Source organism: Heliangelus exortis, chromosome 3, assembly GCF_036169615.1.
Source record: "Heliangelus exortis chromosome 3, bHelExo1.hap1, whole genome shotgun sequence".
In the NCBI taxonomy this organism is placed as follows: Eukaryota; Metazoa; Chordata; class Aves; order Apodiformes; family Trochilidae; genus Heliangelus; species Heliangelus exortis.
In genome coordinates this window covers 68,999,059-69,025,944 of record NC_092424.1, presented here as the reverse complement: position 1 = coordinate 69,025,944, position 26,886 = coordinate 68,999,059, and the positions used below count along the sequence as shown (strand labels likewise).

At 40.4% G+C, this 26,886-nt stretch overlaps 1 protein-coding gene across 2 annotated transcripts; it reads left to right on the top strand.

Annotated features, from left to right (window-relative positions):
• Nucleotides 1-142: 142 nt before the first annotated feature.
• On the top strand, nucleotides 143-21,120 carry AMD1 (adenosylmethionine decarboxylase 1). 2 transcript variants are annotated; one of them, XM_071741164.1, is made up of 9 exons: nucleotides 143-683; nucleotides 7,099-7,185; nucleotides 8,674-8,800; nucleotides 9,181-9,283; nucleotides 10,713-10,755; nucleotides 10,847-10,991; nucleotides 11,975-12,067; nucleotides 12,150-12,305; nucleotides 20,971-21,120. In XM_071741164.1, exons 1-9 carry the CDS (start codon nucleotides 553-555, stop codon nucleotides 20,983-20,985), a joined length of 900 nt encoding a protein of 299 aa, XP_071597265.1. In that variant the 5' UTR covers nucleotides 143-552; the 3' UTR covers nucleotides 20,986-21,120. The 2 variants fall into 2 exon arrangements, with proteins under 2 accessions (XP_071597265.1, XP_071597264.1); XM_071741163.1 differs by lacking the exon at nucleotides 20,971-21,120 and adding an exon at nucleotides 12,840-15,005.
• Nucleotides 21,121-26,886: the final 5,766 nt, after the last annotated feature.

The window sequence follows — 26,886 nt, the reverse complement described above, 5'->3', positions numbered from 1 at the left end:
GCATATGCTTTGACAGGCAGCAGCGCCACCCTATGGGAAGCGGGGAGAGGCAGGCCCGAGCGGCGGTGGTCCAATGGCAAGCGCGGTCCTACGTGATGCGGTTACCTGCGGGGTATAAAAGCGTCTGCGTGCGTTCTGGCCCCTCGCTTACACAGTATGGCCGGCGACATTAGCTAGCGCTCGCTCAACGCTCTTCTCTGTAACAGGGGAACACACGGACTACAAGGAACCGAACCGCATCGCCTGCCCGCCCGCACCCCCGCTCGGACTGTAACCCTCTCACACACGCTCACGCCGCATCCGCCGCCGCGCACTCCGGGTGGTTTTCGCTGGTTTTAAAAAAAAAAACCTAAACAAACCCTTCTTATTACTTTTTTTCTTTTTTTTTTTAAATTAACATTAGACAAATACCCTAGAAGGTGAAACCCGCCCGGGACGGACTGGGACCCGGCGGCGGCAGCGCGGCCTGTGCAGCAGCAAACGGTAGCGGCCGGGGGCGGTAGTTTGGTTGTCGTTAATTTCTGTGGTTGTTGGTTGCCGAGTTGTCTCACCATGAAGGAGAACGGTGCACACTTCTTCGAAGGGACCGAGAAGCTGTTGGAGGTGTGGTTCGCCCGGCAGCAGCCCGCGCAGCAGGAGCCGCATCAGAGCAAGGGGTCCGGCGATCTCCGCACCATACCCAGGTCCGCTAACGGCCGGGGTGGGGTTGGCGATGGGGGGAGGGGGTGGAGGTGATGGTTGGGAGGGCTGCCCTTCACGGCCGGTGAATGGCCGGCACACGCGGGGCCCGGGTGTGGTGGCGGCGATGCGAAACTGGGTGGGGAGGGCGGCAGGAGAGGGGGAGAGGAGCGGGGCGGGGGGTAATGGCATTGCGCGGGCTGTGGCAGCGCTGCCGGGAGCTTGGTTCCGGGATGGCTCGGGGGAGCCGTTGGTGGCAACGGCCGCGCGCGCGCGCGGCGGGCTCGGCCCTTGAGCGGCTGCCGATCCCTCGGCCTCCCCGTCCCGCCGGTGACAGTCCCGGCCTCTCCCGTGCGCCGGCCCAACGCCGCGGGAGGGCAGGGGGTGACCTTCCGCTGCCCTCCAGGGACCACCCGCCCCTTCCCACCCTCAACCCCTTTCCACCCCCACTATCTCTCCCCCAAAGCCTTTGCAGCGGACCGCAAAGGCAGGGAGGTTCTCTCGTCCCGGTCGAGGCGGAGGGCGGGGGAGTCGCTGGTGGCAGTTCCGACAGTGCCGGGGCGGAGGGGGAGGGTAGGGTAGGGGGGGCGGAAGCCATTCCGTGCCGCCACCTCGTGTAGCCCTGTGCGGTCCCTGCTGGCAACATGTGGCGTCGGGGAGAGAAGAGCCAGGCGTGTGCCGCGCCGGCCGGGAGTGCCTTTGGGGGGAGGCGGATGGCGGTGTGTCGCAGTGCTGCCGGAGGCATGGCAGCGGCGCCTACCCCTCTGCACCAAGCCCCCACGCACGTTGCGGCTGCCGGCAGCCGGTTCTGATAGTGGCAGGCCCTGCTCTCGGGGAAGTATTTTTATCGGCTGGGTTTCTTGGCCCCTCCAGCTTCGTGATGGGAGGCTCGGGAAATCCCTGCCCGTTGGGACCGGCTGCGCTGTACTGCGGCAAGAAGGGAACAGGAATCCTGTTCCCAGTTCATGGGAGCTGGAAAAGGGGAGATCCTTCTTGCTGTCGCGACGGGGATTGATGGTTTCCTCACATGGCCGGTTTCGCAGAGTCCCTCCGGCCCCGTGTAGCTAGAGAGGTTCATAGAGCGGCTCTTGGGGAGGGAAGGAGGCGGTAGACGGGAACCCTTTCCGTGTCTCCCTATGGCGAAGCAAGCAGAGGCAGAGGGGGATGCCCCCTCCTTCCCTCCCTCCCCAGAAGTGTGGCTGGAGCCGCGGTTTACACGTGAGGCTCTTGGCTCCCCTCCCGGATCGCGCTGCCTCTTCGTTCCCCCATTGACAAGTTCAGGCCAATGAACGCCGGGCGCCGCGGAGGGTGGGCCCGCGTCTGTCACCCAATGGGCATCTGAAGAATGTGCTGGCACTTCTTCCACTGCCACCCAGGGAGAGAGGAAGAAAGGCCCAAGGCCCGCGCAGCTTCGTGTGCACACGTGTTTCAGAGTCGGCCCTCTCGGGGCCGGGGGGCAGCTCCTCCTGTGGCTGAGGTATGCCTGCTCAGCCTTTGTTAGCACGGCAGCCGATGGCCACCTGCCGGCACACGGGTCACTGAAATCGTGCTGGGCAAGACAGGAATGAGATATCTTTACTGTGATGGCAAGTATGGGGTTTTATAGGGGTGAGTCTGGAAAGACTAGAATTACCTAGACTTCTGACTTGCAATAAATAAGGGATCCAGCTGCAGAAAATGTTCTGGCACATCTGTCCTAGAAGTGTCGGCAAATTGGAGCTGCAAGTTTGAAAAGCAAAGCAAAATCTGCTTATGTACCTTCTAGTATGGACCCAAAAACTACAAACAGGTTTATCAGAGGGATAAGATTTGTATGTAGATGTAATCAGCTGACATAGTTTAAAGGCTTGGCTTAAGCATACAGGGCAAATCTGAAGGTTATACTTGTCAGTATGGTAAACTCTTCAGCTTTTCACATTCAAATGGTAGTTGAAGGATCTGTTGTCTTCATTGTATCCAGATCTGCTTGTGTATATTGCTGTTGCCCAGTGGTCTTTGGTCAGGGAGCTTGGCAGAGCTTGTCATGATATATGTAATATTTGGAATATGGTAATGATGGTAGCATCTCTATTCAAAGGCATGCTTAGCAAATGCTATTTGTCTTTTCCTTTGTTTTGGTATTTCTCAGTAAATTTCCTGTGTGTATATATTGGTTGAGTTACCTGTCCAGGTATCTAAATTGCCAGTGGGCAGGTAATTGCCTTTTCTGAAATGCTAACTAGTCCATGTTCTGTGTGTGAATATTATATACACCCCTAGCTCATGGGTAGAGGAAGCTTCACTTCTGCTAAGCCAGAAGCAGTGCATAATACATGCTTACCTCTGACCTGTTGGTGTAATGAGGTAGTTCCTCATGTAACTTTCAGACTTGAGATTGTTCAGACCTTTTTGAATAAAGTGTTTGAAATGGAAATAATCAGATACTGTTCTACAGTCATTTGAGATTTGGTGATGTAGCAGACACCATGGGTAACAACTTGAATAGTTAATGTCCAAGCAAGCCTGGAAGACTATTGCAAGTCCAAACTGAAGTAGATGCAGATGATGAGTTATGTAGGCACTTCAGGAGTCCTGTTGTGTTTGACTTCAAATGTGGAAAATTCCCAAAGCACTCGTTTGATTTTTGCATTGATATGCTGGTGCTGGAATATACAGATCTAGTTTAGAGATGCCATTCTACAAACGCTTTCCTCATTGTAGTGTTCTGTTTGTCAGCTCAGGCTTATGTTTACAAAACCAGCAAGCTTAATTTTTGAAACTGCTCAGTAGTATTTAACTGCAAGGCAGGTACTGTGATAGTTCCTTTGTATGCTTTAGATCTGGCTGTAAAGTTTTTAATAGAGTAAATACAAACTGTTAACTGCTGAACAGGTGGTTTTTAACACAGTTTCAGAGCTGTGAGCAAACTTTGAAGACCTTTGTGTTAATGGTCTCTTACTAGAAGATCTTAATTGAAGCTGTGTACTCTTTTGCTAGGAAGCTATGACATGTCTGAAAACTGCTGTTAACCTGTGTCCAGGAGTAATTATCAGTGATACTGTGTTGCTAGCATGAAATGAAGTTTTGTAAACATTGTCGTCTTAATTATTAATTAGATTATTTACTACAGTTGACATGAAAGTGAAAAAAAACCCGAATACAATATATCCCACTATGCTAATTCTATAAAAGCCATTGGATAAGCTAGTTTATGTTGTATAGAACTTGAAATCTAAGCCGAAACCATAGAACAATAGCTAAATTAGAGTCAAGTTGCAAACCAGTCGAGCTTGCCTTTTGTATTGTAATACCTGCTTAGTAGTGAAATGCAAGCCATTCATCTACTGAATGACTAAGCTGATGTTCAAAGCTAAAAATTTCCATGTTGCATGCACCTGTTAGGGAATAGATATGTTAATTTTAAAAATTTTTTTATTGCCAGCAAAAAAAACCCAAACACCAACAACTGCAATTTAGAAGTTTTTCACATTTTTTTTCTTCTGTGGGCAAGCCTGCTTTCTACACAATAACTTGAGTGAAATATTTCAGAAAAGATGTAAACTCTTTGTTTTAGTACATTCAGTAAAGGACCCAAGTGGAAAACTTGAGAGGTATGGAACATCAGCTTTACTTTGCTGTAAGATTTGTCCATTTGCTAATTAACGCTGTGCTAAAGTTTTGTAGCAAGATCTTGTATGCCAAGCATCTGAAGATACCTTACTCATATTCAGAAGTGGAATTAAGTTGATGTTTTTGTGGTCTGAAATAATTTGCACTTCAGTACCTATTTTTATAAAGCATGTTTTCAGGAAAAAAAAAAAAAAAAAAAGCCTTAAACTATGTATAAAAAAGGAAAGTTTGCTGAAGGAAACATATTGTGAGTCCTGGAATCCTGTTGTGACTGATCAATGCATTCACTGTCCCAATAAAATAAGCTGTTTATTCCTTTAGATGGCCTGCAGCTATGCATTTTCCATCTCAAGGCTTATCATGATCTGGAATGTACAGAAGTTTGAAACGATAGGTCAGTGATGCAGGTATTTAAGAGTCTGTATCTCAACCATTCAACCCTGAAGAATGCTCTAAAATTAAGCTTGTTTGTGAGCCTTTAATGGGCTTCCTATTTGTCAATATTATGTGGACACAAGAAACTGGAGAATCATGGAATCATAGAATTGGCTGGGTTGGGAGGGACCTCAGACATCATCAATTCCAACCCTTGATCCACTACCGCTGCAGTTACCAGACCATGGCACTGAGTGCCACATCCAGGCTCTTTTTAAATATCTCCAGGGATGGAGAATCCACCACTTCCCAGGGCAGCCCATTCCAATGTCTGATCACCCTCTCAGTAAAGAAATTCTTTCTAATGTCCAACCTAAACCTCCCCTGGCACAACTTGAGACCGTGCCCTCTTGTCTTGCTGAGAGTTGCCTGGGAAAAGAGACCAACCCCCACCTGGCTACCCCCTCCTTTCAGGGAGTTGTAGAGAGTGATGAGGTCTCCTCTGAGCCTCCTCTTCTCCAGGCTGAACAGCCCCAGCTCCCTCAGCCTCTCATAGGATTTGTGCTGGAGTCCCTTCACCAGCCTGGTTGCCCATTGTGAGCAATGTGGAGCGATGCTCATATGAGATTCTCATCCTGTGCTACATGGGAACTGCTAAGCATTAACACAGCCAGGCATCTGAAGTCCTGTAAATACTTGGTTTGTACTGCACCCTGTAGCCTGAGCCTACTCACTGCTGCAGTGCTGCTGCTCCTCTGCCTTCCCCCAGTCCCGATGAGCATAACAGTGATAGTACAAGGAGGCTGGACAATAAACCTTATTCTACTTTTTCCTGTAGTGCATCAGAACAGAGCTATTCCATGGAAACTGAGAAGACAAAGTAGGCAGGATTGTGCCAAGATAAAAGGGCTTCTGTCTCACTGCACTTGCTGAGCTTTTTTACATAGGAATGAAAAGTAATATGGAGAACTTGATGTAAGAATGCAGTCTTTCCCTCATCAAAACTGATATTCATGAGCTAGATGATAGCAAATTCAAAACTACAGGTAAAATTCTTTTGCTTATAACCCTATCAATTATAATTAAAGAATGGTTTCACACAAAGGAAACAAGCCCTTTTACACCCACTACTAGTGGTTGTGGTACTGCTTGTGGGAAGTTAAGACATGCGGAATGTTTTCTCAATTTGCTATTATATTACTGGAACTACCACATATTTTATTCTGTAGCATTCTATCAAAACTGGTCCCTTAACGTGACTCAGTAGATCATCCTAGTAAAATATATAGCTATGGATATGCTCTTAAAAGGATTTTTGCTAGTGGCTGCTTACTCAGCCAGGAGAAGAGGAAGATTTGAGGCTTATGGCAGAAACTTGTTACCTTGCAGCTTGTTCCTTCTGGAGAAGGTTATACCTGAAAGTGCCCTGATTGTTGCCTGGAAGTCCTGTTGAAGCCCTGATCTGCCTATTGATGTTCATGCTCCTTTAAACTTGAGTGTCATGTACGTTTTGTCCTTTGATTTGAGAGAGATGTTGTCTTTGGATGCAAATGTGCAGATATCTTTGGGTGCAAAAGATGGAGTTCTTTTTTGCTCCCAGCTGCAAAGCATCCTATCGTGTCTGGTTCTGAGCACAAGAGCCAGCACAAACTGTGGACCATGCTGTGGAAGAGGAGGGACAGGGGAAATAGCACAGCTGGCAGTCTGGTAATTTTGCAGCTTCAGGAAGCTGTATCTCTTCCAATTACTTTTATTCTGTTGGTTTTTTTTAATCTAGCAAATTTGACTATATTAGATTCTACTAATCTGGTGTAGGCACAACTGAAGTGACCCCCAAAGTATATTTTTGCAAATCTGTCTCTTCTTATAAGCATTTGGATACATTTGAGCTTAATTTGACTCCTTTTTTTTTTTTTCTTCAGTTTTTTAATAAAACTCCTTGTACGATGAGCAATGGCAGTAAAGAATTGAAATACTTCTATGAAATACAAGTAGATTCAACTTGTTCTCTATTAAAATAGTTGTTTCTTTTCAGTTTATAACTCTAGTAGTCACTGACTACTGTGATTGAAATATACGGAGAGTTAACCTAATGCATACCTTAAGTAATAACAATGAATTCTATCTTAGTACATGTGAGATTTAGGTTATCCTGATTTGCCTCTAGAAGTTTGGGGTTGTTTTAAAATTATTCTTGGACAGCAGATTACACTAACAGATCCTGAGTATGCTTAGCCATTCACTGAAAGCTAACAATATGACTGTATTGTGTTAGGCAATTCCTATAGAAAAACTCCTGGCCTTTTGTGCTCTCAGATCCAGCAAATTGAAGACAAGAGTTGTCCTCTTGTTTGGACTACACTTTTTATTCAAGGTTCCAGAAAGCTTTGGTTTGTTTAACCTGTTTTTTTGTCCTTTTATATAATTTCTTCACAGGATTGAGTGGGACAAACTTCTGGAGAATGTGCATTGTTTGATCATAAGTGTGACAAAAACTGACAAGCAGGAAGCTTATGTACTCAGGTAAGGCACTAACTTACTCTTTTAGTCTCTAAAAAGTAAAAAAGGCTAAAGCTATCATATGGGATTCACTTGGCTGAGAATCCAGTTTTGGACTAAGAGCCTGCAGTTTGTGTCTGCAGCTTGCAGCCATCTGCTAATCATAATGCTGCCCTGCTTCTGCCCAGGAGCAGTAATGTTTTCATAGTTATCAGCGTGTGTATTTTTTCTGTAACTAAAAGGTTTAAGGACAAGGCTGTTGTGTTTCTGCACCTGATCATTTAATTTTGTCCAGGGAATAAATAAGTCTCCCCAGTTAAGAGGTTTAGGAATAGATCAGCAGGAGCTGGTATCAGAAGGTCACTTTTAACTCTGGATTAAGAGAAATGGAACAACTCTTCCAGCTGAATTGTAAATACGTAACTTTCCTGAAATCTTAAAAGTTTTGTGTTGTGCAGCACTTAGTTGTAAGGACACTACTTTTGCCACGTGTTTTTCATCTTGCAGAATACTTTCATGCTTTTTCTACATGAATTTTACAGACACACTGACATTCTCTGGTTTACTTCAGATTACAAAAACTGAAGCTTTTGTACTCTGAAAGATTGCCCTGAGGGCAAGGTTGGGCTACCAGCAAACTACTCAAACTTCTCAAGTCTTGTTTTTGCAACTTTCACATATTTAAAGCAAATTCTGGAAAGAATGTAACTAGTTACAACTATATCCTGGGTGCAGTATAGCTGCTACTTTGTTTTCAAGCAGCATTCCAAGCTCAGTTATTTAAGCTAGACTTCATTGCTCAGTTACTTGGTGAGGAAATACTTGCTTAACATGTTTAGGTGTCCTGGATGTCCTATCAGTGCCTGTCTCTAGTTCAGTGGGACTCTAATTAAAGTGTCTGACTTACAGTAGCTTCTGTATCTTAAGTATAAGGCATATCACATAGCTGTGGCTGTGCTCACATTGAGACTTCCTCTTTCTGTGGACAGATACTGATTTACCCCTTTCCAGTAGTCAGCATCTCTATAAGTTGCAGCCAGACAATTTATGGCATTCTGCCAAAGATTTTGCCTTTTCTGAGTTGAGTTTCTCAGAGGCTTTATTTCAGCTGAGCAAGTCAGATTTCAAGTCTGACCCTGTTCTGTGTCCGAGTTAGGAAATTAAATTGCACGTGTGTCGTGTACCCACTTCACAGCATGCTTGTATTTCTCAAATAGATTGAAGATTTGTAATGCACATGGTACCCCTTTTTGTGTAGCATGGTGGCTGTGTAATACCACACTCGCAGCAGGTATTGGTTCTGGGAAATATCAGCTCTCAAATGTTAAGCTAAAATCAATTGGGTTTGATCCATTTGCCAAGCATGTGTGCCATATGCTGAGTGTTCAGTTACCGTAATGCATTTGGTTGGGGTAAGAACCAAGATTAACCATTCTCTCCTGGTTTGTTCTATATATAGCATTTAAATAAATTTTTCTCATATTTTTCATACATTTTCATACATTTTTACAGTGAGAGTAGCATGTTTGTCTCCAAGAGACGTTTCATTTTGAAGACGTGTGGTACCACCCTCTTACTGCAAGCACTGGTTCCCCTGTTGGAGCTTGCTAGGGAGTACAGTGGGTTTGACTCAATTCAGGTAAGGTGCTAAAAGTGCTGCATCATCTCTAGAATGTACAAGGTTTTTACTAATATTTCAAATTCACTTGTTTTCTTAAATATAATGAAACTTCATTAGCTGTTTAGGTATGCTTCCAGTAATTGGAAGATGGTAAAATAGGATTGCTTGCTCTGATGTAGGATTTAGTCTCCTATTTTTTCACTTTAAAGGCTGTAACTTAAAAATGTGCTATTGTGCTGAGCTAAGGTTACTTAAGGGCGAAAGACTTTGTCTGTCTTGACAATGAAAACTAGGTGCTGTGAAAACTTATGCTACTGCTACATGCTTGCATTTTGAATTTTTTAGGTTCAAGGTAGACATCTATAACCCTTACCTAAGATGTCCTTTTAATTTTCCAGAGCTTCTTTTATTCACGTAAGAATTTCATGAAGCCTTCCCACCAGGAGTACCCACATAGGAATTTCCAGGAAGAAGTGGAGTTTCTTAATGAAATTTTCCCAAGTAAGTTCCTGAAACTTGAGCATACACACAGCTTGTGTGTAAAGTATTGATGTGAAGTGACAGAGCAATACAATACATACAGGCTGCCACACTGTACCTTCTTCCAGTGCTTGCAGTTCTGCAGCCAGCACAAGCTTCAGCTGCATAAAAATCAAAAGCTATAAAAACTTCTTTTCTGAATTTTTGATGTTAATTTACCAATATCAAAATTTAAATTGTACTTTGCCTGATGCTTAGCTTAACTAAGTCAGATGACTAAGCTTAACTAAGATGTAAGTCAGTCTGCAAAATCCAGCTCTCACTAACTGTAAAAGCCTTATTAAAAAGGTAGAATAATAATTGAATTTATTGAATTGCCATTGGCCAAGAAAGCCAATGGCATCCTGGCTTGTATTAGGAATGCTGTTGCCAGCAGGAATTAGGGAGGTGATCATCCCTCTGTACTTGGCTCTGGTGAGGCCGCATCTTGAGTACTGTGTTGGGTTCTGGGCACCTCCCTATAGGAGGGACACAACTGCTGGAGCGTGTCCAGAGAAGGGCAGCAAAGCTCATTAAGGGCCTGGAGCACAAGCCCTGTGAGGAGTGGCTGAGGGAGCTGGGGGTGTTCAGTCTGGAGGAGGCTGAGAGGAGACCTTTTCACTCTCCAGCTGCCTCAAGGGAGGCTGGAGGGAGGAGGGAAAAAGCCTCTTAGTGAACTGTGATAGGACCAGAGGAAATGGATGGAAGCTGCAGCAGGGGAGGTTCAGGCTGGATGTTAGCAAATGTTTTTTCACTGAGAGGGTTGTCAGGTATTGGAATGGCCTGCCCAGGGCAGTGGTGGAGTCACCATCCCTGGATGTGTTTAAAAGGCATTTGGACCTGGTCCTTAAGGACATGGTTTAGTAGTTGACTATGGTGTTAATCAAAGTTTGGACTGGATAATATTGGAGGTCTCTTCCAACCTAAAACATTCTGTGATTCTGTGAATACAGCTTCTCTCTGCACTAAAGATTGAATTCAAACAAAATCTAAAGCCTACAAGAACGGCCTTGAATTTTAACAACTGACTGAAGTTTTTTTAAGGAACATGGAAGCTGTAGTACTTATCTGAGTTTTTTGAAAATAAATGCTAATCATAAATAGGTTAAATAGATGTTTAAGTATACTAGGATTGCTGTCAGTGCATAGTTTAAGCTATAATCTGAACTTTCTGCTACTAGGCTCTGAATTGGGCTGTTCATACCACCTTCTGAGGGAGCCTGTTTTTCTGATTATTGGCTTTATATCCCAGAAGTTAAATCCCTGCTTATTTGATACAGATGCAGATTTTACTGGTGAACCCTCTTAGTGTTCTGTGAAAGACTATTATCTTTTAAATGTGAAATGAAGCTAAGCTTTTACATAAGGGATCAGCTGTGGTGCATTAACTGAAGACTCTTTGTCTTGTCAGATGGAGCAGCTTATTGCATGGGGCGTATGAATTCTGATTGCTGGTATGTATATGGAGACTTTGGAATCTTTGGGACTTTAACAAAAATTGGTGTTGCTAATATTTACTACATATGTGATATGTATTTTACACAGGTACCTGTACACCCTGGATTTCCCAGAGAGTCGGATATCCAATCAGCCTGATCAGACACTGGAAATTCTGATGAGTGAGCTTGACCCAGTAGTTATGGACCAGTTCTACATGAAAGATGGTGTTACTGCAAATGATGTCACTCGTGTACGTTAGCTTAAAAAAATAACCATTTTTTGGAATGATAGAAATTGGGCAACAAAATGCTTCATGTTTAATACAGAGTTTAGTTTTTTTAGAAAAGATCTCACAGAAAGTGTCAGGTTAATACTTTGGGGGTGAAATGGATAGAACTCTAGAATAGTTTTGGTTTGGTTTTTTTGGTTGTTTTTTAGTATAACTGCATTTTCAGTGCTGCTTTTACCTGAATATTTTGCAGTGCTTTTGGTGATTGGAAACTTATCCTGTGAAAAACTTTCTTACTAGCTTCTAGTGAAGGTTGGAGATTATGAGGAGTAAGACTCTAGACTGAAGCTAATGAATGTCAAGGGAATCTAAGTATCAAAATTAAGGTTAAATCCTAGAGCCATTTGGATAGTTTGGAGGGTAGATGGATTTAAGGTCTATGTATAACTCGATGGTTGTGCTTCTCTGTTCCAAATGGGAAAGTCCTGTGACAGAAACAAGTTTCTCTGACAAGTACATTGACTTCATCTGGTTTTTAATCTTAAACTTGGATTCTAATATTGTATTTGCTATTGAGATTGGTCTGGCTTGTGTTGTGTGGGAAATTAAAGTGCTTGGGATTGCACTTCATTCTGGAGTACAAAGATGTTCTCACTCTGGAGTAAATGTGAACAGTCTTCAGTTTATGGGTAGTGGTTGAACAGGAGCTTTGTTTTCCATTTTAGTTGCAGAAGCAATTATGCATTTGAATTCTGAACTGTTCCCTTCTTTTGGAGGGGTGCAGATTGGCTCTAAGAGGCAAAGTATCTGATCATTTGCATGCAGCTTTGCACTCACTTGGGGACAGAATGCAAAACAAGTTCATCAGTGCTGATACAAATTATCAGACTGACTTGCTCAGAAAATTCAGGTGTTCTGTCCCCTAAACTGGTGGTTTTGAGTTAGATGTTAACAAGTGTAAAGATGCGTGGTAGTGGGTGATATAATTTTAACTTCTTTTTCAGATGAGTGGAATTCGTGACCTGATACCAGGTTCTGTTATTGATGCTACAATGTTCAATCCTTGTGGGTATTCAATGAATGGGATGAAATCGGATGTAAGTTTTACACTTACTGATAATTAATGTTAAAAGAAATAGTAATTATCTGACAGTAATGATTAATTTTTTTTTTTTTCAGGGAACTTACTGGACTATTCACATCACTCCAGAACCAGAGTTTTCTTATGTTAGTTTCGAAACAAACATAAGTCAAACCTCATATGATGACCTGATTAGAAAAGTTGTAGAGGTTTTCAAGCCAGGAAAATTTGTGACAACCCTCTTTGTTAATCAGGTGAGTTTTCTTGCATTAGGTTGTCAGCTCCTGAAATGCATATAGGCATAAACAAAGCAAGGCCAGAGTTTTTACACAGGGGTGTAAGTTTCCAGTTTGCCTCTATATTTGCATGGTAGCTTCTTCAGAAATTAAAAATACTCCTCTGTATTGCATTGGCCTGCACTAAATCTGATCTCAAGTGGATGTAAAACACCAGGATAAGGCAGCCCACTCTAAGTATTCTAGTGACTTCCTATGCAGTTCTGTAGAGGTGTAATTTCTTGCTGTGGCATTTTTTTGGATGTAGCTGCAGCTCCGTCTGTTTTATAAGTGTTGCTGTTAATGGTGATGCTTCCAGCCAAGGATTCATAGAGGAGCAGTACCATACACAGCAGAGTTGCTGCTTGGGAGTGAAACTTCCTGAGCACTGTCAGGCACAGCTTTGAAGCATGTTGGTAACACTATCACCAGAACCAAGCAAAACACATGTTGCACTACTCCATCTTGAAATGCTAAGTTTAAACATAACTTTCACTTTTTTTTGTTTTCTAGAGCTCTAAATGTCGTACAGTGTTTTCTTCTGCCCAGAAGATTGAGGGGTTTAAACGTCTTGATCACCAGATTGCCCAATTCAGTGATTATAATTTCGTTTTTACCAGTTTCACAAAGAATTGCCAGCAACAGCACAGTTGATTAAGAATGAAGAAAAAGCGCAAAAAGAAATCCCATAGAGAAGGTGGTGGTTGCTTTCTAGTTGATGATTCAGGGGGCCATGCTTTCCACTCCCACCACCTTGTAGTTGTGGAAAGCCCTAGGTGTAATCATAGTATAACCATTTTGAATTGTATGCATTATTATATCAAGGAGTTAGATATCTTGCATGAATGCTCTCTTCTGTGTTTAGGTACTCTATGCCACTCTTGCTGTGAAATTGAAGTGCATGTAGAAAAATCTTACTGTATGAAACTTTACAACACTTGTAAAAATGATTCAGGTAGAATTACACACAGTATAGTTTTTCTCCAGGTATCACCAAAAATTCCCCACAGACAAGGCTTTCGTCCTCATTAGACTTAAGCCTCAGCCTACTCACTGGGGACAGTTCTCTGTTAATTTGTCACTCTTTTTTTTTAATCTATGTTGTGACTTCAGTCTAAAACAGTTTTTTGACAAACTTTTATGATTTCTAATGAAACTGATTCCTAATTAACACTTTAATGTTTGGAGAAAGTTCTTAAAGAGTTAAAAATTGTTTTGCTACTACTGGTGGTGGTTGATTTATTTTTTTAAATCAGACTGACTTTTCATGCTCTATCAAGCTTATAGGAACTTGCTCAGCTGTACTGTAGCACTGGGCTAATGCATTGGTCTTTCACCTTTAGAAATTTGGGTATAATTAGTAATGCAGGTTAAATTTCATCTTATTTTAACGCTCGTTTATCTGTCTGTGTCCCCAAGCTGTGTCACACTGCTACACAATGGCAGAATTTGAAGAAGGTCCAAGACTTGACAGGGGAAGAGCTGAGTCAGGATACAAGTGCTTTGGCACAGTTGTGTGACAGCTTTGCAAAGTGCAAGGTCATATTGGCACCAGACATTTTCTTTCCTAATCACCGGTTATGTCAGACTAAAGCTGGTGCTCTTGAGCACTGGCAGGTAGATCTAGCAAAGGAGTAGAATTTGCTGGGCTGGGAGTGTTGATTGGTTTGGATTGTTCTCAGTACAACCTGTGACCTACGACTTTTTGTAAAGAGTGCTTCTAAACTGGTCCAGCATCACTTCATTTTGTTGTTCCAAGCAAAGCTAATGCCTCTATCTTGTGACAGTCCTGTGACATTGTCGTGCATGTGACTTACACTGTATTAGTGTTGTGACTTCATCTGTTTTTTCCTCCTAATTACTAAGGTGGTTCCTCTTACTGTGACTTGAGGGCATTAAGTGAAGGCATAGAACAAGAACTGTCTGGGACACCTGGATAGAAGTGAAGTAGAATGCTATTCATAGAACATGAATAAGTGTGTAATTAAAAGTCACTTTAATAGGTATTGACTAAAATGTAGGCTATGAAGAGCTGGCACACTTTCAGCAATGCTTGCAAATACTGGGATTTAAACAGCTGTGAGACCAGCATGTTAACTACAAAATTGAGATTTTTGTTGTTGTTGTTTTTCCCCTCTTGTCCTTGCAATGTTTTGACTCTGGCTTGACACAATGGTTTTTTGTTCCTTCTGTATTTATAAATGAAGCACTTTTTCAGTGCTTCTAAACTAAAAGTCTGCTTGGTTAGAAATCAAGTGGTTGGAACATCTTGAATTTTTTTTATTTTGATCATATTGTTGATGTTCTTTACCAGTGTTACCAATTACATGCTGTAAATGGCACTAATTCTTTTTGGTGTTATTGAGGACCAATATTTCAGTTTGTTTTTATTTGTTCTTAAACATCGTCCCAACTGACCTGACGTTTGTTGGCTTGAGGTCCTTTAAGTAGACTGAAGATCCCTTTTCAAGTAATACCGAAATACACATTTTACAAATAGAAGCATAAGCCACGGCTATAAAAATGAAAGCTGTTGAATGGATTATTGAACTATCTAGGGTGATCAGGATGGGGGGGGAGTATGGTGTTTATAATTTCTGTGGTGTTAGACTTTGATCATTTAAAAATATCTGTACCACAACTTAATGCTTCAATAAAAGTTCGCTTAAATTGTTTGTAGTCATGATCCAACGATTCTACACTTCACACTGTGTTTCTTGGTACCAAGTTCTGATACAGACTTACATATTTTGTCCTAAATTACTATAAATTTACTTTGCCTCTGTTAGGGTATGCATCTCAACTTTTACCATTTTGGTAAAAGCATGTCAAAGCCAGATGAAAATATTACATTGTTCTTGAGGTTAAGAATGTTTGTCCCAGTGAGCACACAAAAAGATTTGAGATTTCTCTCTCTAACCTGTATTTTTTTCCCTCTGCGTTAAGTATTTAAAATACTCCTCTGAATTAAGACTCTGCTTCTGCTGGTCTTAAGTAACGAGCTCTGGTGTACACTTACAGTACTTAAGCTTAGACTGACTTTGAGAATTCAAGGTGAAGTTTGTCTCGAGATTACATAGGCATGTATCTAATACCTCAGGAATGGGTACACCAGCCCTTCTCTCTTGCAAATGGTGCTGAGAACTGAAGTGAGAATTTATCTGTGCAATTGTCTTACAGCAACACAAATGCAGGGCTTGCTGTAGTCACTGTGTTTCATAAGCCAAGGGAGGAAATGAAACTGGCTACAAGTCCACATGTCCACTCAATTTCTCTGAATAAATTAGTGGAAGAACCACTCTAAAGGGATGGGAAGGGCTTTCTGTAGATCTACTGTCAAATGACTCCTACCCAGTCTCATGGGTTTCCAAGGTCCAGCTTTAATGGTCTCTACCTTCATGCCTTGTGTAGGACAGGGAGCATGTTCCACAAACTTGACATTAAGCAAACTCCTGTGTGCTTTGAGAGAAGAGAGTCCAAGTGAAAACTGATGTACAGGGGAAGGCACTGATGAATATATGAGGGTTTTTTCTGGTGCTAGGTCACCTGCTTGATTCAGTAGTTTTAAAACTGAACTCATGTTGGTTTCATCTCTGTATGTCTAGGAAATGCTTTGTGTCCCCTGTTGGTAGCCTGTCCTTTGAATCTTTGTGGACTTTCTGCATTTGAGCTCAGTCTGGAGTGATGAGGGCTGGGGTGGCAGTGTCCCAAAAAAAAGAGATGGGTATCAAAGGTCTGATACTCAGATTTGAGTGCTAGTTGACTCTAGGAGCAGGTAAAGGCTGTCAGTCTGGATACTGCTTTGGTGGTGTGGGATTACATGTTGGCAAATCTTGAATTGATTGCCTTGAACTTCTCAACTGGTGTGGTGTGGACTCAGATTTCCATAGAAAAAGCCCTGAAGTCAATGCCACCAATACCTAAATGCTGAGGATGTGCTCTAGAAGTGTGGAGTCTTCCCAAGCTGTCCAGCCAAAACTATGTTTGAGGTGGAAAAAAATTGCTTCCAAACATATTCTTTTTATAATTTGAAGCCTGTGGAAGTGTTAAAGCAGAGCCTGCAGCCAAAGCCTAGAAAAAACAGGATAGTTCAGTGCTGACCTGTTAAGCTTCCATGTGACCACAGCAGTGACAATACAGTAAAAAAGTTAATGAGCAACTGAGGAGATGATCTGCTTGAGCTACATGGAGCTAAGCAAATGATTCACATGTAAAGGAAGGCAGAGAAATCGCCTGCATGTTCTTATATACACTCAATTTTAAAATATTCCAGTTTCAAATGTTTGCACAGCCCCACTGCGAATGTACCTACAGAAAAGCACTGGGAAGAGAATGCTGTCATTAGAAAGCCACTGAGACAGGCATTTCCTGACAATTTCTTCCATTTGACTTCAAATTACACGTTTAACTTCAAGTTAAGTTACATTTGCACTTTTTCATCCCGCTTACTTCATACTGCAGAGTTGCTGCTGGTATAGTCTGTGGGGTATTCTGCATGTTGCTTATGCTTCAGGCAGCCTCTGGTACTTGGGGGAGATTGGATTAGGGTAAAAATTGCTTATAAATATTTGCTGTTGGTACATTTCATGCCTGCAAGGAAGCACTGCTGGAAACAAGGTTTAGCCAGATTTCAAGTTAAAGAAGTTTAGTTTAAGAAAAACTAAAAAACAAAACAAAACAAAAAAAACCTAGGTCCTAGAGAGTCTTGTCTCTGCAACTGCCTGAGAGGTGTATCTTGGTACAAATTGTACATTTTCTGTAATATGCTTAATTTTCCTTCTGACAACTGCTATAGATTTTGAATATAAGCATATACATATATATACAGACACAAGTATAATATGTAAAGTTACACTTAAGAGCAAATTAGACACATGAATACAATGTCAACATTTTTCATTCTTGTGTTAGCCAGAACTTGCAACCATGTTCTGGTATTATGAAGTTCCTAATGTACATATTTTACCTATTCCTAACTTTAATGTACTTCGTAGCATTCCTGTTATTTTCCCCACATGCCTTTTTCTAGAATGTGTTGATCCTCTCAGTCCCTCACTTTAAATCTGTCTTAAAATAACAAGATTTCAAAACAGCATGCATCATGTATGCTTGTCTGAAGACATGCACTGGAACTACTGCTGTTTAAGTCTAAAATGAGTGTGCTGGTACAAGGTACCTGGTGATCAATGCAAATCCACAAAAAAATGCAGGTAGCCCCAAAATAACCCAAGCGTGTTTTGTGACTGATATCCATTCATTTAGCAACTCATAGGCGTTTACATTCTTAAATTAATCCCAAGATACAAAAAGTCTTAACTCTTCCTTCCCTGTTCTCCACTTAATTTGTTTGCTCTGAAAGAGCTGCAGAAACTTAATTGCAATGAACAGGAGTCCAGATACAACTATCAGATTATCTACAATATATAAACTAATACTGGCTGATTTGCAATGATGCCTAATTTTTCATTTCTCTAGCAACATTAAGAGATGCATACACCTGGAAAACAAACAAAAAAATGATTTATTATATGCAAAATACTTAAACTCAGAAAGCCTCAACAAGAAATCTGACTTTAAAAGTCATCAGTGCTTTGCTGCCATTTGTCATTAGTGCTGGCTGCACTACATATTTTCCTTAATTGTTACATGCAATTTAATGATCTCAAGTATCACCTGTTAAGTGTATTTTGCGTAAATAAGTATTTGTTGCTGGCACATCAGTTACTCTAAATTCCAAATAGCAGCATGGGTTAATTAAATCTTTTTACGAGGCTAGTGAGATGCTTACTCAGTGTAAAACTGTGAGGCAGATGCATGACAGACAAACAGCCAGCAAAGACACAGGCATGTAGCTATGCTGTCTAATTTTCTGCATTCAATTAAGGAGAAACAGACTTATCAAAGAGGCTGCTCAAGATCAGCTTCACAGTGCTGGACCTTCTTTTGTCTCACTGGCTAAAAATGACTCTGTTCTTGAAAGGGAGTTATGAAAGTAGCTACCTCTTCTTTGTAGCTTCACTCAAACTATGGATACAGTGCTTGATCTTGGTGATTCAGCTTAATAATAATTTAGACACAGCCAGTGAAAAACTCCAAATTACCTAAGGTGCTGGTAAACTAATTAGAAAACATGCCTACTTACAAAAACAAGACTCAATGGACTTCCAGAGACTGAAAAAAAAATTCAGATTCCAGAATCTGTGTGGAAAAAATACATGAGGAAAATACTGCTTCTGTCAATTCACTCTTCAGTTTCCTACACTCTTGAGGACGAATATGTGGAGGCAGAAAAAACATTATACTCCTTCCATACCACTTCTACAATAGATAACTAAATATTAGTTCATGCCATGATCAGAACTTGCAGACATCTGTGTTCATGAAGGAAACCCTGTTGTCTCTTAAACAAATACACTACTGAATATTGAAACTGAAAAAAAGGTAAATTGTATTTTATAAAAAAAAACCACTTTTTTAAGCAGTTGAAGTTAGGAAGTTAGGCTTTAGTATCACTCTCAGTGAAACTAATTAAAGTCATGTCTCACTCTGCAGTTGATTAAAGAGGAAGAGATGGGGCACTGGGCAGTGAGCTTCAGTGAATGTTTACTTTTCAATGCAAACTCTGGGAACTCAGTGGAATGCATTATATGCAACCATATTCCATAATGGAATTGTAACTCAGTGCTACAGCTGTCAAGAACATCTTTCAAATTTCACATTGATGTCAAAAGTAATGGTGCATTTTGAGTAAAGTTATCTGTAGCAACAGTAATTAAAAAATACAAAGGGACTTTAAACAAACATCCCTAAAAATGAACACAGCTTTTTTACTTTGAGACTGAATAAATTGATATAGTATTATTGTTAAATATATTTGGCCACTTAATTATCTATCAAGCCACCCACACAAGTTACTTGTGCAGACTCCATAGCTATTAACACAATTGCATTTTATATCTCATCTTTCTGAAGACATCTTTGTATTGGATTACAAGGTGATTGTTTTCTTATTTCACGATTAAAAGGAATTAATGGGCAAAAGTAAGATTTTGGCACTTGTTTTACACTGTTAAAAATGCTGCACCAATGAAACTATGAAAAGCAAGAGAAAACCAGCACAGGATTAAACAGAGTTGTTAATAGCAGTTACAGGGCTAAATTCCCTCCCCTTTTCCATGGACAGGAGTTACACAGGTGTAATCAAACAAGACAAAATGTTCCAAGTCCATTTTTCTTGCTCACAAACTTAGAGCAATATGGTGCTTCTTCACCACCTGCTTCTTTCAAAAGAGGCACTGACCTCTGTGCCTGGCAGAGGTTGTTCTTTAAAATGCACCATCTTACAGCTCCATCAACACACCCCACACCGTATCTTTACAGCCAACTTCAGTCCCTAAATTTGAACTTGTTTCTTTCAAAGAGGAGCTTGCTGTGTCTGTCAGCTTCACTAGGCTCATCCTTTAACAGCCTATGACCTTAAGTGATAGAATACATTTCGCCAAAGACAAGATCAAATTTCCAATTACAAAGTTAGAATCCTGACTATAAAAATAGATAAAATTAGACTACAAGATTCCTTCTCAGCTGCTCTGGTATCCTGCAGCCAGAATCCCTAACAGCTCTGACAGTGGTAACATACATTTTCCACCCTGTTTCGGGATGTAACATAAAACTAACCAGAGGGACTAAGCCCTTGAGGGCTGCTCTTTTAATGGCAGCCCCCTCCAAACTCACCGTCTTCTCTTTGTTAAAGATGTCTCTCTCCTGCTGTTATTTCATGATACCTCTCTAAAGCAAAGACAGTGTTGCTGCATTATCTGAGAGGAGAGGGAAGAATGTGTTTTTATTCGGTTATTAAAGCATTTCCCATTCTAATACAATATCCTGCAAGGCACAGAAGGAGTATTCCTCATACATTCATCCCACTAGCGTTCAATATTTGTGTTCTTTATATGCTGCATGTTGCCTAAAACCACATTATTAGCTAGGCTATGCATAGGACACGCTTTCCAAACCATACCCCTGTGGCCCAAATTTACTGGTTTTAAGGGTTCTCTATGGACTTGTATTTCACAGACACATTCAGGTGGTGCAGAAGTTTGGTTTTGCTCTTATTTGAAGATCTAACATTTTATAGTTTCTAACTTTCAGATTTTGTTTAGAGAGAAAACCTGGTACAAACCAAAAACTGTTGATAGAGTTGCTGATAAAAATAAAGACCTAATTCATTTATTCCCCAGACTGTTGTGAAAAATAATACTGGGGGGATGAGGGGAGGGTGGGGTGTAAAATCCAGAAAAATAAAGTATATTTTACCTAGTGTGCTGTATGTATGCTGGCATATGTAAGAACAAAACAAAGCTACAAAGGCTTCAGGGTGTAATTGCTAAAGCTACAGTACCTACAGTAGGTAGGTTACTGTTTAAAGATACTGAGCATGAAGATTACAGGACTATTGAAAACAGTAGCAAACAAATAATCATCCCTTGTTGTAATTGTCTGTACTTCTCTATGATTAATATTAGGTTTAAGGTTAGTGTTTGATTTATTCAGCTGTGCATTCACTGTTTTTAGGCAGTTCATCAACTGTAAATTCAGTTTTTAATATTCTAGTCTTAAGCTTTTTACAAAGTTTTTTTTGCAGCTGTACTCTTTTTAGTGCCATGACATGGAAAAGCTGAACAATTTATATTTGTGCCTTTCAACTCTTCCATTTAGTGCATTGCTACGTAACAGGAAGATATGTTTTCTGATTACTTGCTCTTTTAACATTGTAATCTCTTAAATACTTCATTCCGGAAATATTTAAACTATGCAGACCACACAGAAGGGCTCAGCAGACAACCAGTTACAAACCAGCAATTTTCTCTTCAACTCCTCATGTTACTTTGTCAAGCAGTAGGTAAGAAATTAATCAGCTACTGGAAAAAGCTTTTTTAGATTATTTTTCATGAAGAAAAAACTACAGACATGCAGTAATCACATTTAAACCATTTTTCATAAAACTGTCTTAACTCCTTTTTAAAGAACTGTAATCCAAGTTATTACTAAATTTTTATAAATGCCATCTCTTTGAGCCACTTCTCCGTTTCTTCCAGTACTAAAGCTTGATTATAGGATTTCAGTGTAAAAGCTGACCTGTAGATGACATTTGTTTCCTGATCTTATAGATCTCATTCAAGCAAACATCTTATATAACCTAAGAATACTTTACACGCTAGAGAAACATGCTGGTATTATTTTTAAGTGAAGCCCATTATACATTTGGTTAAAATTTGCTGAAACCTGTGTATAATTACTACCACTGCTTGCCCAGGTCAAGATATGTCCAAGAGATGTCCTTCAAAATATATCATTGTTTAAAGTAAACACATATATGACTGTTCAGAAACCAGAGGGGTGTAAGTGGAGGGTACTGCTTGGTACAATTCTGTGTGTATTTACGTGTGCATCTGTTTGTTAGAACTAACACAGAAAAACATACAGGACCAGGGAGCCAGTCACAGTCATGGAAGGGCTAAGAATATGGCTTAAAAGCATACTGATAAAACTATTAGGATGAGTGATAATTGAAAAAGAGTAAAAAAAAGAAAAAAAAAAGATCTGAGCAAGGTGTTTGTTTCCTTCTCTTTTCAGAGAAGCAGGACTCTATAGTGGGTTTTGCAATATTATATACAAAACCCCAGGGCATTTAAAAGATTTGGAAAATAAATCACAAAAAATAGATGGTTATAGAAACAGATGGTCAGTTCATACTGAATTTCACAAAATACCCATTTTTTTCAGTTTACATGATGGTGACTCTCGAAATTACAGTCTCTGTATTCTATGTGTAATACATATTTTAGATACAAAATAAATATTCACCTGTACATATTTATGTAAAACTATATATGCAAACTATCAACAAAAAAAATATAAACAATTCTAGAATATAATTTTCATAACTTGAGTTTATTTTATTTTATTTTAATTTAATTTAATTTATTTTTGGAATACTGCATTTTCAGGATTGTTCAAGACCCTGAAGGCACTCTAAATTCTTTTGATTACTCTGTCCAACCAAACTGCCCTGTAGCAAATTGCCCCGAGAGTGGGATGTGAAGTTTCTGTTATTTCAGGAACCATATGTCCTGTACAGATTCTTTCTCTATCCCTCTGCAGAAGGATATATTTTTATGCATCCTGGGATGGAGTGGGAAGATTTGAAGTTTTTATACCCTATAGGGACCTGAGGAATGGTTGCTTGTATGCTGATGAGAATACAAGCACAACATGCATTCCCCCTTAAAGAATTAACTCTGTGTAGTCAAGCTGCTGAGGAAGGAGACAACAAAAAAAGCAAGTACAAATTGCCATACAATACAAAAGAGATATATAGGATTTCACTGTACTGAGAAGCATCCTGAAATGCAGCTAAATCTGACATCATCAGAAACCACCCAGTAAAAGAGAACTGTCTGTTCAAACTCTTTAAAGACCAAATTGGGAACGAGATGTGATCGAGAGGTCTTTATCTGGAAACTTGGACTTACAGTGAGTCAGTAGGGCTGCCTGCAGGAGTGGAAGTCCTTGCTCTTTTCATCATCTTGTAAACCAGTTACACAGTATGGAAATCAAAATATTCTATTTCCCAGAAGCACCACTGGCAATTAGATTGTTAGAAAAGGTGGCAATATGCAGAGGCTGAATGAAATGATCCTTGATTAGTAATGACTCTGACTCCCCAATATACTCAGGATCCTTTTCATAAGACAGTCTTAAGGCTACATAAGAATATATGTATCCTAAATTTGGTCGAGAGATCTGAACTACTCACCCTCTTCTGAGTAACCAAAATGAAATTGATTAAATTCAGAAGAATAAGCATGTAAAGGTTGAGTCTTTTTTAAAGTTTTTTGCTTTCTCCAGCAGTTAAAGTACTCATCACAGCATCTAGTTTCAGTGCTATACTAGGGTAAGTTTTTACAGTTTCTAAAATTCTTGAGAACACTTCCCGAAAAAAAAAAAATGCAGCTGGGGAATTCTAGAGAAGCAGAAAAGTGAACTAAATGAGTAATTTATTGCCAGTCACTGTGTGTATCTGCTAATAGGGGAGGAAGAGCTAATAGGAATAACACAGAAAGCCAGAGAGAAAAATTATTTGTTGTTTCAAGGGCTGTTGCCTGCTTATTCTGAGCTGATTAGAGGAACTGAAGTAAAAGGGAGATGTTGGCAGTCATCACTGTTCTTGCTAGCAGTGCCAAAACTGGCCATTCTGTAGCACTTGCCAAACACATAGTCCCTTGCCCAGACCAGTCCAAAGCTGGACGGGTATCAGCAGAATCTTTCCATTTGGATTGCTCCCAAAATGAAGATGACAGAAAGGTATTTGTAATGCTTGTAATGCTTTGCCTTCTCTGGTTTCCAGAACAGTGATGGCTGAGTGAGCCTAAAGAAACCAAGACGGTGCCAGTTACACATCATTACGTGTTTTAATATACAGAATTTAAGGGAGAAAAAGTCTAAGGTGATACTCTGTACCTTCCATGATAGGAAAAACTTTTTTGGTTCCAAGTGACTGGGCATGATTTCATGCATAGTGGAAGTGTACAGAACTATTACTCAAGGACAGAATGTCTTGCATTTTGCCTAATATCTTTTTTAAAAACTGTCCACTGAAAAAATGAAGAATTTTGGGGTCTTAAAAATGGTACCTGTTTTTTTGTTTTGTTTTTCATAAGAATATATGTACATAAATGCCAACATAAACTTGTATTTGTTAAAACAGAAATCTCTTACTTCTTTGCAGGAGAACCCTGAGCTTATGATAAATAATGATAGATTTTACAGCTAAGATGATCAGGTCTGACATTTGGAATATAATGTTTAGTCCTCTAGGGAGCATAAAGCAATAATATCAGATCAAAACACAGATATTACAAGTTAAACTTACAGGCACATTCTCTCATCTCCTGTAATTCTGTTGCTCAATTACAGTTTGAAGACCCTGGCAGATAAAGCAATCCTTAAAAGCAATCTTTTTTAAAAAAGCTTAAGTGTTCAGCTTAATGTACTGTAGCATCAGTCACCATCTCCCTTCTCAGAGCAAACCTCTACAGCAAGAAAAAAAAAAAATCAAATCAGCAGTAAGTACTGCTGGGGCATTTTCAGCCAGCTAACTCCCTCTAGAGCTGCCTAAGTCCAATTCAGAATCCAAGCTGACAATCCTATCTCCCTCTCTCAATTGCTTCCTGGGAAAACCAGTTACGCTCTCTGCAGATGTAAGTAATGATGGTAAGGTTTTTAAGCTTTAAGGCTAAAAGATCTTTGGTTTTTAAAAAGATTGTTCATCTGCTTTTCTAGGGCAAAAAGTTTTTAAACTCCCCTTTTTATGAAATAATCTGCTCTGGTATAGTTTAGAAATCAAAACTGTACATTCCTTAATATTGAAAATATGACTGTATGAGCTGACTGCATGTATGTATATACTGACATGCATACAAGCTGACTGTATGAAACAATTGTAAGCATTTACTTTTTATTATTATTATTTTTAAATAAAGATAAAAATCTCATTGACAGCAGCTACAGAAATACAGAAAAATTCTCTCAAACTTCATCTCCTGACCTGCATTTCTGACTAGCTTTCAGTTGTTAGGTCTTTGCTTTATTCACACTTTGAGCCAGCTGGACATAAGGCCAGCTTCTTTCCAGAAATCATGTGGCCACATTAGCACAGCTCTGAGCCCAAGGTAATAAGCTAATATAACTTGCCTTGCAGCCAGAATTATTAACTCAGGCTCAGCAACACACCAATCACAGCTAGAGAGCTGCAACACTGGAGCTGGCTCCCAGCTGGCTGGTTGAGGGCACAGGCAGCCTGAATGTGTCACTGGCACACCCATCCATCTGCATAACACCCTCAAATGACCCTAGGCATTGTGTGCTGTAACAAAAGCTAATTTTTATTAGTCCTCCAAATAATTGCATTTTAACTACATAGATTTGCAGGGTTGGAAGGGACCTTTAAGATCAATTAGTTCCAAACCCCCCCCCACACACACCATGGGCAGGGACACCTCCCACTAGATCAGGTTGCTCAGAGCCCTGTCCAGCCTGGCCTTAAAACCCCCCAGGGATGGGGCTTCCAACCTCCTCCCAATATCCAATCCAAATACACCCATACAAATAATATCCAATCCAAATACGCCCTCTTCCAGTCCAAATCCACTCCTGCCAGTCCCATCACTACCTGACATCCTAAAAAGTCCATCACCAGCCTTCCTGTAGGCACCCCCCAGATACTGGAAGGATACAATAAGGTCTCCTCAGAGCCTTCCTCTCATAGGCACAGCATAGGCAGTCTCCCTCCAGATGGAATAACCCCAAATCTCTCAGTCTCTATTCATAGCTTGCCATAGCTGAGCCGAGCCGTGCCAAGCGGAGGTAACACGAACTACACTGGAAATAAAGCAATAAAATCTTATAGGATACAGTAATGTGAGTGCTTACGTCAGACACAAAAGTGTGACACCCAAGCATAGCTAAGAGCCACTTTAAAAAAAAACTAAACTGATCCATTAACTTTTATTATTTTTCATTATCATTGAAAAAACCCATATAAAATTTATATCTGTCCTGTAGCAGGAAAACTGATCCCCAGACCTACCTAATACGTGTCATTTCCACTGTTGCATCTAAACATTATCCACATTGTAAAACAGCAATATACCTAAAACTTTTTATAAGATCAAACTGTCATGGGAAAGACTATCATGCTGCATTAGCTGACCTGCTTTCCAAACACATTTTCTATCAAACAGTGAAGCAAATCAGGAAAGTAAGAACTATTGAAAGAATGTGGTCAACCATGGCAATTTCCCTCTTTCAGCTTTTTGCTTGGCATTTCTGAACTGTGGTCCTCAAGCAGTGGAAATCATAAATGTGCTTATGGCCTGTATTCCCTCTTCATTACCCCACTTTCTCCTGATAACAGAGGCAACCTATACTGCCAGTATGTACTGCACCAGCTTTGCATCAGACCAACACAGGCCAACACAGTTCCTCAAAATTACTTTTCCAATACCTTTTAGGACTTCAAATTAATTTACAAGAGTACTTTTCATTGTATATGGAATTTCTAAAGAGCTCAATATCAGCCTCTCAGGTACTGATGCCCTCACAAATAAAAAGGATAATTGTAAGTGTACTAAATGTCATGGTTTGTTAACAATGGGACCTTCACAGGGATTTCCATCTCTCATTCTGTCATCTGCTATGATTTATCTACTGTGTTATATTAATCTGCTTCCATACAGGAGACAGTTGAGTTCAATACTAGGAATAAAAAATGAAGCTACGAAAGAGAATTTAGGGTTCATATTTTTGGGTCTAGCTAACTCAGTGTGCTGTCGTCTGCAGCCTAGTGAAGAGCACAAGTATAGATGTAGGTGTACTGCCAACTGCAGCTGATGTTCTCAGCTTGATGTGATTTGCCCATTTTCTAACCCCCAGTGGATCTCTCCTTCCAGTACTTGTTCCATCTTCCATTGAGCTAATGAAAATCTTTGCCTGTACA

Excerpts from the sequence above, each read along its gene's own strand:
- AMD1 (XM_071741163.1), top strand. The coding sequence starts at position 553 with ATGAAGGAGAACGGTGCACACTTCTTCGAAGGGACCGAGAAGCTGTTG. Across the intron at positions 8,801-9,180 it reads GTGGGTTTGACTCAATTCAG|AGCTTCTTTTATTCACGTAA; the intron begins GTAAGGTGCTAA and ends TTAATTTTCCAG. Across the intron at positions 9,284-10,712 it reads TCTTAATGAAATTTTCCCAA|ATGGAGCAGCTTATTGCATG; the intron begins GTAAGTTCCTGA and ends TTGTCTTGTCAG.